The sequence below is a fragment of the Otolemur garnettii genome, unplaced genomic scaffold, assembly GCF_000181295.1.
Source record: "Otolemur garnettii isolate 467f Iridium unplaced genomic scaffold, OtoGar3 scaffold00034, whole genome shotgun sequence".
NCBI lineage: Eukaryota > Metazoa > Chordata > Mammalia > Primates > Galagidae > Otolemur > Otolemur garnettii.
The window spans coordinates 4,959,079-4,978,166 of record NW_003852429.1 but is presented as its reverse complement, the minus strand read 5'-3'; the positions used below and the strand labels follow the sequence as shown (position 1 = coordinate 4,978,166).

Here is a 19,088-nt window from a genome sequence, read left to right as displayed (position 1 = left end):
TTTTGCCTCAGCCTCCCAAGTAGTTGGAACCACAGATGCCCGCCACCACACCGGCTAGTTTTTCTATTTTTAGTAAAGATAGGGGTCTCTCTCTTACTCAAGCTGGTCTCCAACTCCTGAGCTCAGGTGATCTACCCGCCTTGGCCTCCCAGAATGCTAGAATTACAGATGTGACCCACTAGGCCCAGCAGGATGATGGTTCTTGTTTGTGTCCCTCCTGCTGCCTGTTTAACATGCCACGAACCAGCTGTGGGGCTCCTGAGAGCATGATTCTCAGCCCAAACTCAGCGCTCTTGGCTTCTAACTTGCGGCAGGGATGTCAAACTAAAGGCCAATTCTTATCTTAAAAATTAGGTTATAGGACCATCAGTGAAGATAAATGTGGATACATATAGATAGCTTATGATCTTGAAGAGTTCACTAAACACTTCAATGTCAGGTGTGGCACGGCCCAATAGGTCTGTAGTGCCTTATACTATTTGCACGGTAAAGAACTGAGCCCAATACCTGGAAGCACGCCACCTTCTTAGACTCAACCAGAAAGAATTAGAAATCTTGAATAGACCTATATTAATAGTCACTGAAATAGCATCAGTAATACGAATCTCCCAAAAAAGAAAAGTCCGGGACCAGATGGCTTCACATCCAAATTCTATCAAACCTTTCAAGAGGAGCTAGTACCTATATTATACAACATTTTCCAAAGCATAGAAAAGAAGAAATACTTTCCAACACATTCTATGAAGCAAATATCACCCTGATATACCTAAACCCGGAAAGGATCCAACAAAGAAAGAAAATTATCATCAATGAATGATAATTCAATATCATCAATGAATATCAATGCAAAAATATTCAATAAGATCTTAGCAAACAGAATCTAGCAACACCTCAAAAAAATTATACACTATAATCAAGCTGGTTTTATTCTAGGATTATAGGATTGGTTCAACATATGCAAATCTATAAATCTAATGCATCACATCAATAAAATAAAAAACAAAGACCGTATGATTCTCTCAATTGATGCAGAAAAAGTCTTTGATAATATCCAACATCCTTTCATGATCAGAAAATAGAAGGGATAGAAGGGACATTTCTTAAACTGATAGAGGCCTTCTATAGCATACTCACAGCCAATATCGTATTGAATGGTATAAAATTGAAAACATTTCCACTCAGGTAAGGAACATGGCAAGGATGCCCACTGTCTCCACTGCTATTCAACATAGTAATGGAAGTCTTAGCTATCACAGTCGGGCAAGAGACGGTGATCAAGGGCATACAAATAGGGTCAGAGGAAATCAAACTCTCACTCTTCACTGAAGATCTGATCCTATAAATCCAGGGACTCAACTTCAAAACTCTTAGAAGAGATCAAGGAATACAGCAGTGTCTCAGGATACAAATTCAATGCTTACAGGTCAGTTGCTTTATATATGCCAATAATAGTCAAGCTGTAAAAACAGTCAAGGACTGTATTCCTTTTACAATAGTGCCAAAGATGATGAAATATCTGGGAATTTACCTAACAAAGGATGTTACTCTCTATAAAGAGAACTATGAAACTCTTGAGAAAAGAAATAGCTGAAGATGTTAACAAAAGGAAAAACATACCATGCTCATGGCTGGGAAGAATCAACATTGTTAAAATGTCCATACTACCCAAAGCAATCTATAGATTTAATGCAATTCCTATTAAAACACCAGTGTCATACTTTAAAGAACTTGAAAAAATAGTACTTCATTTTATATGGAATCAGAAAAAACTTTGAATAGCAAATACGTTACTCAGAAATAAGAACAAATCAATAGGTGTCACATTACCAGACTTTAGGCTATATTATAAATCTATAGTGATCAAAACAGCATGGTACTGGCACAAAAACAGAGCAGTAGATTTATGGAACAGAATAAAAACTCAAGAGATGAACCCAGCTACTTATTGTCATTTGATCTTTGATAAGCCAGTCAAAAATATTCAGTGGGGGAAAGACTCCCTATTTTACAAATGGTGCTGGGTGAACTGACTGGCAACCTGTAGAAGACTGAAACTGGTCCTCCACCTTTCACCATTAACAAAAATTGATTCTCACTGGATAAAAGATCTAAACTTAAGACATGAAACTATAAAAATACTAGAAGAGAGTGCGGGGAAAACACTTGAAGAAATTTGCCTAGGAGAATATTTTATGAGGATGACCTCCTATGCAACACCAAAAATACGTTACTGAGATCTGATCAAACTAAAAAGCTTTTGCACAGCCAGAAGCATAGTATAAAGCAAACAGACAACCTTCAGAGTGAGAGATTTTTTTCAGGTTATGCTTCTGACAAGGTCTGATAACTAGAATCTACAGAGAACTCAAATTAATCATTAAGAAAAGAACAGATAACCCCATTTCTATGTGGGCAAGAGACTTGAACAGAAACTTCTCTGATGGAGACAGGCACATGGCCTACAAACACATGAAGAAATGCTCATCATCCTTAATCATCAGAAAAATGCAACTCAAAACAACTCTGAGATATCATCTAACTCCAGTAAGATTAGCCCACGTCACAAAATCCCAAAACTACAGATGCTGGCGTGGATGTGGACAAAAGGGAACGTTTCTATACTGCTGGTGGGAATGCAAGCTAATACTAACTTTTTGGAAAGAAGTTTGGAACTAAACTCCAAAGAAAAAGGAACTAAAAGTAGACCTACCATTTTATCCTGCCATTCCTGTACTAGGTACCCAGCTGATCAAAAACTATTTTACAACAAAGACATAGGCACCAGAATGTTTATTGCAGCCCAATTCATGATAGCCAAGACATGGAAACAGCCCAAGTGCCCATCGACCCATGAATGGATTAACCAATTGTGGTATATGTACACCATGGAATACTACACGGCCATAAAAAAGATGGAGACTTCACATTTTTTATGTTTACCTGGATGGAGCTGGAACATATTCTTCTTAGTAAAGTATCTCAAGAATGGGGGGAAAAGTATCCAATGTACTCAATACTACTATGAAATCAATATATAACCAAGAAAGTTATATAGTCAAGAAAGTAGAAGGGAAGAGGAGAGAGAATTGAAGGGAAGGGGGATATGGGAGGAGGGAGTGTATTTGGGGGGACCTCACCTAATGAGCATGATGCGATGGTACCTTTCAAAACTATTAAGAAATGAGTATAATTGTGATGGATGTGTTAGTTCAGTGTAAGCATTTCCCAGCATATATCAAAGCAGTACCCTGAACCCCATAAATGCATCAATGTACAAAGTTATGATTTAATGAAAAATAATAAAAAGAAAATTATTTTTTAAAAAAAAAGAATGGGGCTGAAAAGGAAGGAACTGCTGACCTGTGTGACATTTTAGATAAACTTTATAAGTGATGGGCTAAGTGAAGAAGCCAGGCATGAGAGACCACATATTATATAACTCCATTTATATGAAAGGTTTTGAAAAGGCAAATTGATAGAGACAGAGTAGATTTATGGTTGCCTAAAGTTGGGATTGGGTTCAGGGGGTAGCATGTGGGATTTTATTGGAGGGATAAAAAGGTCTTGAAATTTATTCTTGGTGGCGACTGCATTACTCAGTGAAGTTACCAAATTTTATTGAATTGTATACCTAAAATGGGTAGGTTTTATGACATGTCAAATATATCTCAATATTTTTATATGTATAGATATACATTTTTTAAACAGAGAATAAGTCTTAGACTAGATGTACCAATTTCCAGGTTGTAAATCATGTCTTGGTCATAAACAGGCTGAGGAATCTTGGCTCTGGGAGAGTTGTCAGAATTCTCGAGGTGACAATAACTTTAGATTAGATTCTAGAATCAGTTTGTAAAACACTGTTCTCTTTTGAGTTTGTATTTTGACAAGAATTTCAGTAACTGTCTTCTGTAGTATTCTGTCTTGTGGATGAGAGAGAAAAATGTGAACCAGACCAGTCAGGAGGACCCTGGTTTCATATTACGGACTTTGGGGAAACTCTGTCTTTCTTTATCCTACCTCTCAATTTTTCTCTTTTCTCCTCCACACTTGACTTTTTTGCACTAATAATACATAATAAGTCTAGGAAATTAAGAAGTTTAAAGGACCCACAACACATTATAGGCCCATTTCGGACATTTAGGTGGTTTTCTGCTTCTGAGTTTCCAGATCATGCCACATTGAACTAACTACTCATCAGCACCTTGGGGTGTTTCCGAGAAGCGCACAGTTTGGGTCAGCAGGGATGCACTCTCAGAGTTGGGTATCCATATTGCCCAGTTATTTCCCCAAATCCATCTGTACAGTGCAGGATTGGAGTGATGTGGATTTGCATGCAGTGTTGGTCCAAAATATGAGCTGGCTGTGGAATTCACTGCAATTATGGGCTTTGTCATTGGATATGCTCTGTGCAGAAGTGGGGAGATGGTGTTACCACTGCACATGAGGTGTACAGACAGCACCTGGGCTATTGATTTTAATCCTGGGCATCAGGCATCAAATGAGACTGGCTACCTGACTTTGTGCTGAGCCGATGGCCAGCACAGGACAATGTGTCTTATAAGGGGTAATTGAGGCATCCCAGGCGCAGTTGCTTGTGAGAAGTCTGGAAAGCCTATCATTAACTTTAAGTATTTGAGGAGCTGTCATGTCAAGAGAAATTAGATCACTTTGTGTGGTTGTAAATGCAGAATAAGCAATAATGGGTAGGTGTTCCTGGAAGGCAGGGTTCTGGGCAGTGTTAAGCAAGCCCTGGGTAACAGACCAGTCCCAGGATGGGTTGGGCTCCCCCAGGAAATTACAAGTCCTCCTCTCCCTACCTCCCTGGAGATAACCCACAGGACAGCAAATGCCATTTGGATGAAGAGGTGATGTCCATGGAATTCATCATAAGGGTTCCATTTGGGTACCTCTGGGAAAATGACTGTGAAGTTAAAGTCACTGTACTGATTGGGACAGGCTTTCACAAACCCTGCTGAAAATACTCTTTCTGCAATCACCAGTTATTCTCTTGCTTCATAGAGGAAAGAAGTACCTATTGAACTTTTAATCCCACTTTTTATGTGCTCAGCTCATCAGGGAATGAGAGGTTAGGTTTCGGGTGATCTTGGATCCGTTAGGTTTCGGGTGATCTTTGACGTTCAGTTGGGTTGTTGGACTAGCTGTGTGAGGACATGGCCTTTCTCATTTGTTTGTATTTTCCTTGTACGTTATGGTTTGCCTACCCTAAGTCTTTTCGACTTCAAGATTCCCAATCTTATGTATTTGTACTGTTTCTAAATTTCGGCAACATTAAAAATTTATCAACTTTTCCAGTATTACAGAAACAGCAACCATTTTAATTATGTCTTTGATACTTTTTAACATGTATTTTTCTTGTTTTGGTATTATACTTTGAGAACGTAGAAAAATAACTTAACAGGCCACAAAATTCCTGAGAAGATGTGGAAGAATTACCCATCTCATTTTAATGTTCCTTAACCACAACTGATTAAATAAGAACCTAATCCCTGCCCTTGCAGAGGGAGTCTGGGAAACAGCAGAAGGGGCCCCCAGGCGGCAGACTCTGGCTCCACCCCAGAGCAGCTGAATCAGAATCTGCATTTGAACAAGACGCCCTTCCTCCCTGGTGGCTGTGCTGGGGAAACTGTGGGGAACAGTCATTATCTCACCTCTTGTTTGTTTTATTTTTGAGCACCTGTTAAAAAGTACCTGGGAGTGTGACTGTGTTCTTTCACAGGCATGAGCCCATTTAATCCACGGGACAATCCTCTAAAGGAAGTGTCATTAGAGTCTCAGAAAAGTTGTCACCGGACCTGCCAGAGATATCATCTAATGACACTTCCTGGAGCCCGCATGTCCTCAGCTTGAGACAGGAAAATTGAGGCCCAGCTCTGACCTGCACACCCTGTACCTCTGGGCTGAGCCCAAGGCCTCGGGAGGACTGCAGAGGCAGCTCAGTCCTCAGCCTCTGACCCCGCATGGTTCAGTGGAGCCTCGCTGTGAAGGGAGGCTCTGCATCAGAACGGACTCTCTGTGCATGTGTGTGTGTGTGTCTCAGATACTTGTTAGGGACCAGCTCTGATCTAATGTTTCTCAGGCCTTTGTGACATCCTGTTTGTTTTCTCGGATTCTGAGAGGGGAAATAAAACTGATGATGAAGAGTGGCCTTTAATGGCTAAGTAATATTTCTGTTTTCCTGTGTACCTCCCTCTTCTTAGGTGTTTAAGAAAAGGCTTATGTTTGTCACTCTTGGTACACTTGTGAAAAATAATGAGTTTTTTACCCCAGTAGTAAACTCATGGCTTGGAAATCTCAGGATATTTGAGTTTTCCTAAAAATGTGAGATTCCGGCTGGTTGCAGTGGCTCATGCCTGTAACCCTAGCACTCTGGGAGGCCAAGGTGAGCAGATGGCCTGAGCTCAGGAGTTCTGGACCCCTGTCTCTACTAAAAATAGAAAAACTCCTTGGGTGATGTAGCAGGACATGCAGTCCCAGCTACTTCGAAGGCCTAGGGTGAGGATCACTTGAACCCAAGAGTTTCAGGTTGCTGTGAGCTATGACGACACCATAACACTCTAGCCAGGGCGACAGAGTGAGACTCTGTCTCAAAAATAAAGAAGTAAAAAATAAGTTTCCAGTTGTTTTTTAATAAGTACAGGTTCCTTTCCACTTGGGGAGTGTAGGGGACACAAATTACTATCCTGTAGTATACCACTTAACAAAATAAATTCTGATAATTAAAGCAAAATTAGTGAAATGTGTAGGATACTTTATGTCAGGCATCCTCTAACTATGGCCTGCAGGCCACATGCAGCCCGCCTAGGACATTTATCCGGTCTGCCGGGTGTTTTGCCACCACTGCCTGTCCTGCTTAGCAGCCGACTTGTCCCGGGGCCCCGCAGTCTGGCCCTCCAATGGTCTGAGGGACAGGGAACTGGCCCCCTGTTTAAAAGGTTTGAGGACCCCTGCTTTGTGTAATATGCAATGGTTCATCTACCTACTCTGTGTTTAGATTTAAGTCCTAGGTGTGATCTAAAGAGGGGGAAATATTCTAGAACACACCAAACCTTTCCTATACTGTCCCCACCTATTCTTTACAAGATGTGGGCCACATTTAACTGTCTGCCCACTGCCACTTGGTGGTATTTTTGTTCCTCTTGAGGTACCATCCCATTTTCTTTGTCTTTACTACCACTGACATCAGCTTATTTCATATAAATGCATCATATATTAAACACATATGCAATGAAAATATTGTTTTGATTTGTTTTGTGGATTGTTTCTCTTAAAGGGCATATCTGGGGAAATGAGTAATTTTTCATATCCTGTTCTTGCAGGAAGAATTTTAAATCGTTTCTCCAAAGACATCGGACATTTGGACGATTTGCTGCCTATGACATTTTTAGATTTCATCCAGGTAACATGAACAAGTCCTTACACACGGACAGTTGAAGTTCTTACTTTTTTTAAGTCCTTTTCATGGGGATTGGGAGTGGGGTTTCTCAATGTGTAATGTTAACTTAGTGAAAGGCCATGTTTGTCAAAGAAAGGTGTGGTTGTGATTGGGAGGCAAAGTGAGCGTGAGTAATCGCCCGTGTGTGGGAGTGGCCACACTCGGGCAGCAGCTACTTGCTAGGTAAGTGGCTCTCCCGTCTGCCTCCCAGGGATCTGGCAGGGATTTCGCTTTACTGTGAACAGATTTCATAATACAGAAACAATCACCTCTCACGGAAAGATAGCCTAGATTAATTAAATTATGCATTGTATTACCACAAAGAGCAAATATTTACCTCACCTTTTTTGAGGGGATAAAACCAGGTGTGGTTACTTACAAAGAAGAGATTAGTAATAATAAGGTGAAAATAATACTTTGTTAACAAGGACAATAGTGAGCAGTTATTGCAGATACAAAGACTTTAAAGGCAGGGACGGTTAAGCCAATTTGAGTACAGATCAAAGTCATCTCAGAAAATGTCTTTTTCATTTTTTTCTCAGCTTTTCTTTTCACACACACATTGATTGCTCAAAGTCTTAAGCTGTCTGTTTAACAAATAAAACCCCAACAATCCCAGAGACATACTTTCTTTAAAGCATTTGTGTCCTCTGTGAACTTGAGGTTCTAAAGAATAATGTTGGGTCATCTCATCTCTCATCTCGTTCATTATTGTTACACGTGTGGGTTTTGCTCCCCCTCCCCTTGTTTAATTCTGTCTATATTTCATTGATTCTGGCTGGGGAACTTTCTTTTTTCCCCAGCTGTTTATTTTGGAAATGTGTCTACCAAAGGCTGCACACAACGTCATGAATTTGAACCTTTTTGACTTTCCTTGAGTTCTGGTTTATACTAGTTTCAATCGTGAACTGAATTTAAGGCTGAGAAGTTGAAATGCTAACATTGGGATCCGTGTTCCCTACCGTTTTATTTTCCAGTGCTCAAATGCTCCTCATGTTAAATCTTTAGGTCTCCTCTGAGCTGCTGTGATAAAAGGAGCCACATTACTTAAGGTGCAAAATTAGCTGTGTCAGAAAAATCAGTCCTAGGCCTGAAATGATTACAGGAATTCCTGTTAGTTGTATAGAGAAGGAGCAGGGATGATATGCAAACAGTAGCCCATTGGGCAAAGGCAGTGACTGAAGGAAGCTGAGACTCACAGGCAGGTATTTTTATTGCAAACAAAGGCCTCTGACAAATTTTTTAAAACTGTATTTATTTATTTATTTTTGCTGCTGCAAACTTGTTTCCACAATGTGTCCTGCTGAGTTTAGCTATGTGATTTACCCCAGAAGCAGTCTTTCTCCAAAACAGGTTTATGGTTTTCACAGAATGCAGATGACTGTAAATCCACATTTTGACGCTGATTGTTAATGACTTCGAGAAGATTTTGTGGAAAGTTCTTTTTCTTTGCGACGTGAGCGGCTGGCCCACTGTGTGCTTAGCAGAATGAGCCATCATAATTAGAACCTCTCCTGTTTTTGTACGGAGGGACAGGGATAGATGCTACTTGATTTCAATATAAAACATTCTCAGCAGCAGGAGAGAAAATTCTAGTCTCATTGTTCTTCCGTTTCACCAGAGAGACAAGGGTCTTTTGTATTATCCACTCTCATGATCTTGGTAAACATATCATTCTGGAACACTGCTGGTCCCAGTTAGCTGATTTCTTAAATCTATAGCAAAGGTTAAATCTTAATGTTGATCATAGCGTTTCCCAGAAAGGAATTTTATATTATATAAAGGATAACTCAGTTATCAATTATGATAAAGGTCTATTGTCACTTGTTTTTGTTTGCAGGTGTCTTTAATAAGGCTCCCCATAATCCCTTCAGGAAGAAATATTTTTCTCCTTTTAAAAATAGTATTAGCTAAATATAAAAGCTCTGATCCCTGCCATTGTTGTAGATTCTTTGAGGGACATTTCCCAACACTCATTGTTTAAATGGTTGTCAGGAGGAATCAAGTGAAACTTCATAAACAATGCAGTAACTGGTTCATCTTACTTTGTGAGCAGAGCCTTTCCCGAGAGGATTTGCATTCGATGAGTGGGCTTTTGACTGTGATATCACTGAGATCATTTTGAAGTATTTGTGCTGTTGCTATATTAGCAAGTGAAGATTTTTATTAAAGCCACAAAAATGAACTTAACCTGCCCTCCAATAAAGGACAACAAAAATCTAAATGTAAATTGATTTTTTTTTTCTTAAGTTGCATAGGACTCTCTAAGTATGAAAACAACCCAGTGGTGTTCTGGGACTCTTAATGGAATCATGTCAACTTAAAATAAACACTATTATGGTAAGCACATAGAATGAAAACTAATTTTCCAAATCAAATACATTATATTCAATTCATTTTCCCCAATCAACCAAATGTTTAAAACCTGTTAGTTATAACAGCAATCTTCTGGAAATTAATTAGAAGTCTATTAGCTCTGCTAGCTGAGCCGAGTGAGGGGTTGCTCAGTACATTTCTAAGCAGTCTCCTGAGTTAGATGGAAGCAAGGTCAAAATGACAATCAGCTTGGCTCACCTCAAGGGCTTTGCTTAAGTAGTTGATCTCTTTTTTGACAGGGCAGGATTCTTTTTCGAAGGAAATTGTATCTACTTTGACTCAGTCTTCCAATAGATTTGAAAAATGTGAGTAGCGGTTAGGTAAACCTTGCAGGTTGCCTGAATGTTATCTGTGTGAATAACAGACCCCTCTTGAAAGCACATGTGGTGAACAGAAGATGGAGTCGGTCAGGCCAGGGCCCACATGACGCAGCTGGTCTGGGCGGTTTAGGTCCTGCCTGGCCTTTACCTCACGTCTCCCATTCTTGTTGTTTTAAATTGAAAGTGTATATCTTGAGTATTTTAGGGCAGTTGATTTAGGAGATTAACTTTTGATTTGGAATGTTGTTTTGGGTCATGGGTCATGCTGATTATTGTTTATATGGGTCATGGGTTGTCCTGATTATTGTTTAAGATAAGGGTTAGCCTGGCTTTTACTTGAACTTTAATGTATAAAACTGTAATTTTGGAAATGGAAGAACAGAACAGTCTTGGAGAGGTTACTCTCCCTGTTCTCTAGAATTGCCAACCTTCTGACAAATAAAGTTTGGTGGACCTATCCCTTTTCTGCAAATTGGCTGATAGTGACAGGTGACTGGACCCTCTTCATCTCAGATGGGCATCTCAGATGGAGTTGACCATTAGACCTCTTGACTAGCTCATCAGGTCATCAAAGGCTGCCTTTTAAAACTGAGATAGTAGAAAATTTCCTGCCTGCCTTTGTTTTGAGTGCCATTAGTAAATCCTGCTGCTGACATCAGGGCACCCTCCATCTGTTTTAATGCCTCTCTTCAGATTCTATGAATAATAATCAGGATGACTCTCACTTCCTCCCATCTGGGGAAACTCACAGGAAGTGCAGTCTTCTTAACCCAGCAGCTGAGGTTGATGGAAGCAGTTGAGTTTAAAAGGACTGGGAATTGTGAGGAAGTTCCCCTTGGTGTTGTCCAGCAGGAGATGAAGCTGTCACTGATCTGGGGGGCAGCCGCATACCACCTGTAGGGGATGTGTACAGACCCACAGAGAACTTGGAAGGAGGTGTAGTAACAAATACCATCAAAATCCAGCAAGAGCTGAGATATCTTTATGAAGATTTAATCTTTCCATTTATCAGAATGTTCAGACTGAGATTGCCATGCTAATGGTTTTTTTTTGTTTTTTTGTTTTTTATAAAAGATACACACATGGTTGTGCTTTTCTGGAGAATTAAAAATTGAACAGCTATAGGAATAAAGACTGTAATTACACTTATCCATGTGAACTTTTTAATCCAGTCCTTGCATGTTTGGTTGCCTTTTCTTTAAAATAATAATAGTTTTGTTGGTTTTATAAGTTAGAGTTCAGAACTGTGGACCATTGGGTTAGAACGGAATTGTTTCCAATAGAGTCTGGTGCTGAGTCCAGGAGGGGAGAGACCCACCGTGGCCTCCCCCTGCCCTCTGTTTCCAGCGTCTGTCTGGAGTGTAGGCTCTGCCCAAGCCAGTCAGAAGTCAGGGACAGATTTTAGGGTTCTGCTGATGAAATGGCTGAGATAAGGAAAATCGCAAACAACGTGAGAAAATTTGCTGGCCAGGTAGAGGTTATTTACCTAATTGGTCTCTCGGACTTCAACAGAAGATTATATTTGTGGGTTTTCGTTTGCCTGTCTTTATACTGGTATCCATGCTAATAGGAAACAGTGACACAGCCAATTTTGAGACTGGGCGTCCTTCACTGCTGCTCTCTCTCGACACAGAGGGGAGGTGAGGGTACTGTTGGTAGGACGTTGAAGCCCAAGTTGGCACGGGGTGGGGGGGGGGTGAGTTTTTAAATGACTAGGCTGTTTGGCAGGGTAGGCTAGAATTGAAGAAATTTTTTTAATATGTCATAAGTAACAAGAATGTCATTGAAAACAAATAGTAATAGAGAATAAAATAATAGTCTGTAGGTTACGTAGTATCTTTTTTTTTTTTTTTTTTTTTTTAGCAGTTTTGGCCAGGGCTGGGTTTGAAACTGCCACCTCTGGTATATGGGGCCAGCGCCCTGCTCCTTTGAGCCACAGGCACCGCTTGGTTACGTAGTATCTTATGGTTGCCATGGGCTGATCAGATAAGTCAGCTACCCCTGGCAGTGCACATCTGGCTTATAAGGTGTTCAGACATGTTTTGTTTGTTTACTTTCTTCAAAAATCATAACAGCTCTGACTGTTAACAGAGCTGAGATTTAAGATATCAATAGATTTAAACTAAAATATCTATGAAAATATTAATCAAAATACAAATAACAAATAATTCACCTAGACTTTGTGTCCTTTGAATAGGGAATTGGGCTTTCCAATCTTCACGTATTTGGGTAAACCAAGAAAGATGGTGATCAAAATTCACATTGTTAAGTGTTTGATGACTTCCTAATATCAGGATAAATACCTGATGAAGGTATTCAGCAGCCTGAATCTAGCACCCCCCCCCCATTTTCCTAAAGCAGTTATTGGATTAGTTCATAGATATAGACTCTATATACTATTTGTATTATGTTAACAGTATTAATAAAAAATGTAACTATATTAATGATTAGAATTAGATCTTAACAATATAAATAAGTTTGTAATGCTTGAGCAGCTGTGCTGTTTTCTGACTTATTTGCAGGTACATATAGGATAGTAAACCTTGAAGCTTCTCACATAAGGGAAATATTGTTTCTACTATAAACCTATGATACTGAAAGACTCTGTAATTCTTTCTAGTATTTCTCTTTACTATAACATGCCTTTCTTTTTTTTGTTTTTTTTGAGACAGAGCCTCAAGCTGTCCCCCTGGGTAGAGTGCTGTGGCATCACAGCTCACAGCAACCTCCAACTCCTGGGCTCAAGTGAGTCTCCTGCCTCAGCCTCCCAAGTAGGGACCACAGGGGCCCGCCACAACGCCCGGCTATTTTTTGGTCGCAGCCGTCATTGTTGTGTGGTGGGTTCAGGCTGGATTCGAACCCGCCACCTTAGGTGTATATGGCTGGCGCCTTAGCCACTTGAGCCACAGGCGCCGAGCCTACATGCCTTTCTTTTGATTATTTTCACCCATCTGCTGTCGAGCTCCTCCCATGTGTTGGGTACGCAGAGGTGAAAAAGAGCCTCTATCTTTATTTACCCAAGAAGTATCTGTCGAGTGTCTCTGGTGTCCCAGGCTCCGTGCCGGACTTGGGGATGTGGTGCTGGGATGGAATTCCTGTCTTCCACGAGGCACAGAGCAAGTCAGCTACTACTGTGTGGGGTGATGAGGGGTGGCAGAAGGGATGCCGGGTAGGATAGCGCTTAAAGCTTTAGCCCGAGGCAACTTCCCAATCCCACTTTGCCTCTTTTAGTTACCTTGGAAGTTATGGGACTTCCAGGAGGAAGTGTCCTGTAGGTAGTTGGAAATAAGAGTCTGGTGTTGAGGAGAGAGAGTTGGGGTGAGTGTAGAGCTGGTGTATGCTTCACCCAGCAGGTGGTATTTGCTTCTGTGAAGATGCACCAAGTTTCCCAGAGAGAATGAAGCATTTTTAGGGGCCATGGTGAGAACTTATGGAAACTTTGGTATTTATAGAGAAAGAAAAGAGCGTGCCTGACCCAAGAATGAACAGTCAGGAAGAGAAGGAAGATATGTGTTGGGGACAGCAAAGGAAGAGAAGCGTAGGAGGAAAGTTGTCCCTTCCATCTGGCGACGGGGAGGTGCCAAGTGAGCAGCAGAAGCAGGTGGAAGCAAAGAGGAGCCCAGGGCCAGCAGCTGGAGGAAGGGAGGTGAGGGCAGAGGAGCCCAGGGCCAGCAGCTGGAGGAAGGGAGGTGAGGGCAGAGGAGCCCAGGGCCAGCAGCTGGAGGAAGGGAGGTGAGGGCAGAGGCGGCACTCTGAAGGAGTTTGACTCAGAGAGGAGAGAGTCCCATCAGAAACATCGCAGTGTGCAGCACCTGTCTGGCGCCTGTCGGGGGATTTACATGTGTTTAGAGGAAGGAGTGAGGTCCAGAGTGGAGGATGAGGGTGGAAGGCTGCATCCTTGCCTCCTCTCAGCAACCATGGGATGAGAGAGAAGGGCCTCAGATACACTGGGGTATACCGGGGCGTCCCCCCAAGACATCCAAAAATTCTTTCCCTCAGGAGTTTGAGCCACTGATGAAATCCGGGAGGTTGAAAGGCTCTTGGGGAGCCTTGTCCAGGAGTTTGGAAGAACCAGGCCCTGTGGGCAGTGGGGCCGAGTGGTGCCTGAAGCTCCCACTTGTCACCACTCTTTCCTGTCGTCAGTTGTGAGTGGGGACGAGATGGGGCAGGAGCTGGCGGGCAGGTGTTTTGTTTGTTTCTGTTTTTAAAGCCCATCTTGGGCGTTCTGACTCTCTGCGGGATTCCGCTCACCCTGGGTACACTTGAGAAACCCGGAACGCACTTGATCATTTTCACTGGTGTCACTTCTGATGTGTTTATTCCGTATTCTTTTCCTCAGCTAATTCGTTCTCAGGCCCTTCCGTGAAACCTCAGATAATTTATGTAGTGTGTCGTCATTACGAAGAAGGACCTGGCTGCTGCTATTTCTTTATTTCTTCTGCCTCTGCCTCAGGAATCCTGGGATTTAGAGATTAACCTGCCCGCAGTCCTCTGAAATCAGCAAATACCCTCGTTCTTTGCTTGAAAATGCCAGCGTCTTTGCTGATTTCACTATTTCATTATATTTTGTCCCCTGAACCAGAGAGTTTAGTATGTCCTGGAAGGGGGAGTCTCTCTAAGGGGTAATCATAGTCAGATCCCGGCTTCCTCTGAGGCCAGCTGTGAACACCCAGGCCTGGAGCAGGGACGCTGGACCCTCTTCTCACAGGTGCTGCCCTGTCTTAGAATATATCCGAATAGATTTGTTTTCCTTTGCTTGCGTGATTTCCATTAACAAAGGACTTATAGCAAAATCCAGTTAGATTTTTTAGCCCTTAAAATCTAATCTCTCTCCACTCCCTAGAAAGAAATTGTGTGCTTGCTCTGGTTGGTGCCCTCCGTGTGCACATGTATGTGTTTGCGCACCTTAGCGCATCCTCAAATGTTTCCTCTCTTCCCCGCTGGTGACGCTTTCTCAGCCACTCCTTTCTGCAATAAGACAATCCATGTCCTACATGAAAGAAGGGATCATAGGACGCCGGGCAAGGACAGTGCTGGGCATATTTCACGTGCCTCATCTCACTTAAACTACACCCATAGCCACTGAGTCAGCCAGTATTCACTGAGTGTTTCCTATCTGCCAGGCACTTCCTGGGATGTAGAAGTATCGATCAGGGAACTGGTATTGGTTTCCAGGAATTGATATTCTAATGCAGGAGAGGCATGCGGGCAGATGAGCAGCGCAGCTGGAATACTGCTAGCGCCTTCAGCAAGCGACAGTGTTCTCGAGTGGATGGGGAGACCATTTGGATGAAGGTGGTCAGGGAGGAGGTGACATTGAGTTTGAAAAATAAGATGCAAAGACAGTCTGGGGGCAGGTTCCTGTGTTTTGATTACACCAGAGTATTCTCACTGAGGGAATCCCCAGGGGGAGTCTTTAATGTTAGTTACATTTTTCATTACCTAGTGCCCATTGTCCCCCTCATCAAGTGTCATGCAAGTGTTCATAAAACATGACCCGTGTTGTTTTCAATACAAACCTTTTTGAAATTGTGGTACTGGCCTTTCATTTGTCTCTGTGTTTAGAATCAAAGGTAAGACAAACGTCTTTTTCTTCTCCCAGAATACTTTTAGACATTTTGGGTAGATTTTTAAATTTCTACATCTAACAACTACCATGATCTAAAACCTTTTTCCTTGACTTTTGTGTTAAGCTTGGTTTCAAACCAGGGTGCTGGACAAATCATGACTATGATTTAGGTATTAGCGCCAGCAAGCTCAGGAGGGAGAGGATGTCATATTACGGGTACAGTATTTTGCCGCATACTTGCTTGGGATAAGACTCTGTAGTAGTGCTGTATAAACAAGGAAGAGGAATTGGCTGCAGCAAAAGGAAATGCATATTTCTCCTGTTCTTTTGGTTTTGGTTTTTTGAGACAAAGTCTCATTCTGTCACCCGGGGTAGAGTGTTGTGACATCATAGCTCACAGCAACTTCAAACTCCTGGGCTCAAGGAATCCTCTTGCCTCAGCCTCCTAAGTAGCTGGGACTAAAGGCACCCGCTGCAACTCCAGGCTATTTTTCTTTGTTTTAGAGACGGGGTGGGTGCTGGGATCTCGCTCTTGTTCAGACTGGTCTCAATCTTCCAAGCTGAAGCAGTCCACCTGCCTCGGCCTCCCAGAGTGCTGGGATTACAGGCTTGAGCCACCACGCCCGACAGTACTCCAGGTTTTGTTAAAAAATCTGAATTAACTTTATATCAAAACTCCATGGATAAGAGATGATTCTGTACTATACTAATACTGTGTATTAGAAATGCATTCCTTCTAGAAAACGTAATGCTGTAATGTATAAACTACATAGAATAAATCTATCATTTTTAGGTAAAAATAAAAACACAAATGATTTAATTAAATGGCATGTTTACATAGCAGTTTAAATTTTGAATACTTTCCAAAACTACCAATAAAAGATATTAACACCCTCCTCCCCCTGATTTTCTTTTCTAGGTCATAAGATCCTTTCTGTGAAAGTAGTTCTGATATGTTTGATGTCAGATAACAAAGCTTATCAGTGCTTTACTATATGTATATATACATAAATACATACCCCTAAGGATCAGTTCAATTGTCAGTAGTAACCCTTCAAATCAAGTAGCTTGATGCTCATTTTAAAGTATAAACTGAGGAAAATGTTGTTTACTTTTAAAATGTATGATTGATGTAGGGCTTTCGGTGACTCTGAATCCACATTTCATCCTGTCTCGGGAACATGTCTGAGGAATTTATAGTTGAACCTGAAGGCAGTTGGACCCATCCAAAGGCTTTGAGGTGAACGGCAACACATCATGTAATTTTAAGGGATAATAGAGATGTGTGATGTGTGTGTGTGTGTGTGTGTGTGCGCGCATGTGTGTACTTTAAGATGTTACTCTCAGTTGATGGGCTTTACTGACAGTCAGCGTGGCCAATAATCTGTTGGGCCTTGTGCACACCTGTGGTGGTTGTCTTCTGAACTGTGCCCATGGCTGTTTCCTAAAAAGGGTCTTGTTTTCAGATTTTTCTTTGCGATTTGTAGACTTCTGAAAAAGTCTTCGCGGCAGAGGATTCCTCCTCTTTGTCTTGTCAGCTTCTGTGTCAGCATCTTGGGCGTGGACAGAAGGCCACCTTGTTCCATGCTGTGCTCCAGAGTGGCTTCTCTCGGCATTTCACTCTCCACTTACACCCCTTTCCTCTTTCCTTTCCCCTCCCTCTCCCCCTTCCCATCCCCCCTTCCAATCCCCCTTCCCTTATTCCTATTCCTCTTCCTCAATTACATGATGCTTTTCTCAGAGGATTCTGCCACTGCACTGCCCCTGGTGGGACTCTGCTCTGGTCCTTGGCCTTGCTATTCCTTTTCCAGAGTCAGTTGTGATTCTTCCTAAACTTGTTCGTGCTACTCATGCTTGTACCTACACAATGACAGTACTACCTTCCCCCTTCCTCCCCCTTTTCCCTTCACCCTGCCTCTGCCTCTCCCCCTCCCCTCCTTTTAAAGGTAGGTTCTTGCTCTGCCAGGAGAGTGCTAGGTCCTGATGAGAACTCAATGCACCCTCAAACTCCTGAGCCCAAGCTATTCCCCTGCCTCAGCCTCCTGAGTAGCCTGGGCTAAAGTTGTGCACTATTGCACTCAGCTACTACATACATACATACACACACACACACACACACATATATATGTATATATTTTTTTTTAGAGAGACAGGTCTTGATGTTGCTCAGGCTGGTCTTGAACTCCTGGCTTCGAGTGATCCTCCTATCTTGGCCTCCCAAAGTACTAAGAGTTACAGGCATGAGCCCCGATGCCTGGCTTGCTTGCCCCATTTCAATTTATTGCCCAGCAGTGCTGGGGGACCCAGGTTTATTCACCACACACCTGCCCTATAGAAACCTGATGGTGTTTCAGGATCAGATTTGTTCTTTGAGGCTTTGTGTTTTTAGATTTCATGATGAAGTCAGTGAACCCAGTGACATCACTAACAGATCTTCATACATATTTGAGTGAAGCTGAAAGATATTAACTCCAAACTTGTCCTTGAACTCCCAGGGGTTAAGATGAGCCTTTACTACTAAGTTCTTACTTCCCTTGCTGATAAGGTCTCCGCTCTTTTTGTTTCATCCCTCCTGTCGTTTTCACCTGTTCCTGAATTACATAATGTTTTCCTCAAAGGAGCCTACCGTGCACTGCCCCTGGTGGGAATCTGCTCTGGTCCATGGCCCTGTTACTCTTCTCCCAAGTCAGCTTTGATTTTTCCTAAACTTGTTCATGCTGCTCTTCCTTGTATTTATACAATGACAGCACCTAACATCAAAACCAATACAACAGGAACGCCAGATGGAAGAGTTGTTTGACAAGGTGGAAGCCTTTGGAAAGAAATAGTTAAGACTTCACTTTAACCAAAAGACCCCCAAACTTTTGCTAACAAATTTCAAGTATGGATGGGAGAATTAGAGGAATATTGGAGAATTCTGGACTGAGAGCTTTCCTTTCCTTTCCTTTCCTTGTTATGGGTATGATTTATGGAAGAAAGGCCAAGAGACACTATCAGTACATGTTTTTCAGTTAAAACTTTAAGGTGTTGTGTTCTTTATTTCTGAGCTGGTCAACTACAAGTTTAGGTCGCAGCAGCTAAGAGACCTTCTTCAGTGTCCCTGTTAGGGGACAATGTGGAAGGCTTCGCTTCCCAGTGAATCCCGAGCTGCATGTAGGAAGCATGTGGCACAGATGGCAGGAAGCCAAGGCAGAGAGCCCAGGAGCAGGGGATGTTTGCAGGGACCCCACAGTGTAGCACAGCTGCGTGTGAAGGTGCTGGTAAGGCTTTACAGAAGAACTGATGGGCCAGGTCACAGGGAAGCCTGTGTCTCAATCACAAGAATTTAGATTTGGCTTATTGGGTAGGAGAGGGACAGGAGACCGCC

The 19,088-nt window shown here is 42.1% G+C and overlaps 1 protein-coding gene across 1 annotated transcript in view; it reads left to right on the top strand.

Annotated features, from left to right (window-relative positions):
• Positions 1–19,088, top strand: part of ABCC4 (ATP binding cassette subfamily C member 4) — a 252,668-nt gene that overhangs the window by 161,911 nt on the left and 71,669 nt on the right. The window contains exon 20 of the mRNA XM_012805020.1: positions 7,341–7,420. Coding sequence (XP_012660474.1) covers positions 7,341–7,420 — 80 coding nt within the window. The remainder of the gene's footprint in view (positions 1–7,340; positions 7,421–19,088) is intronic.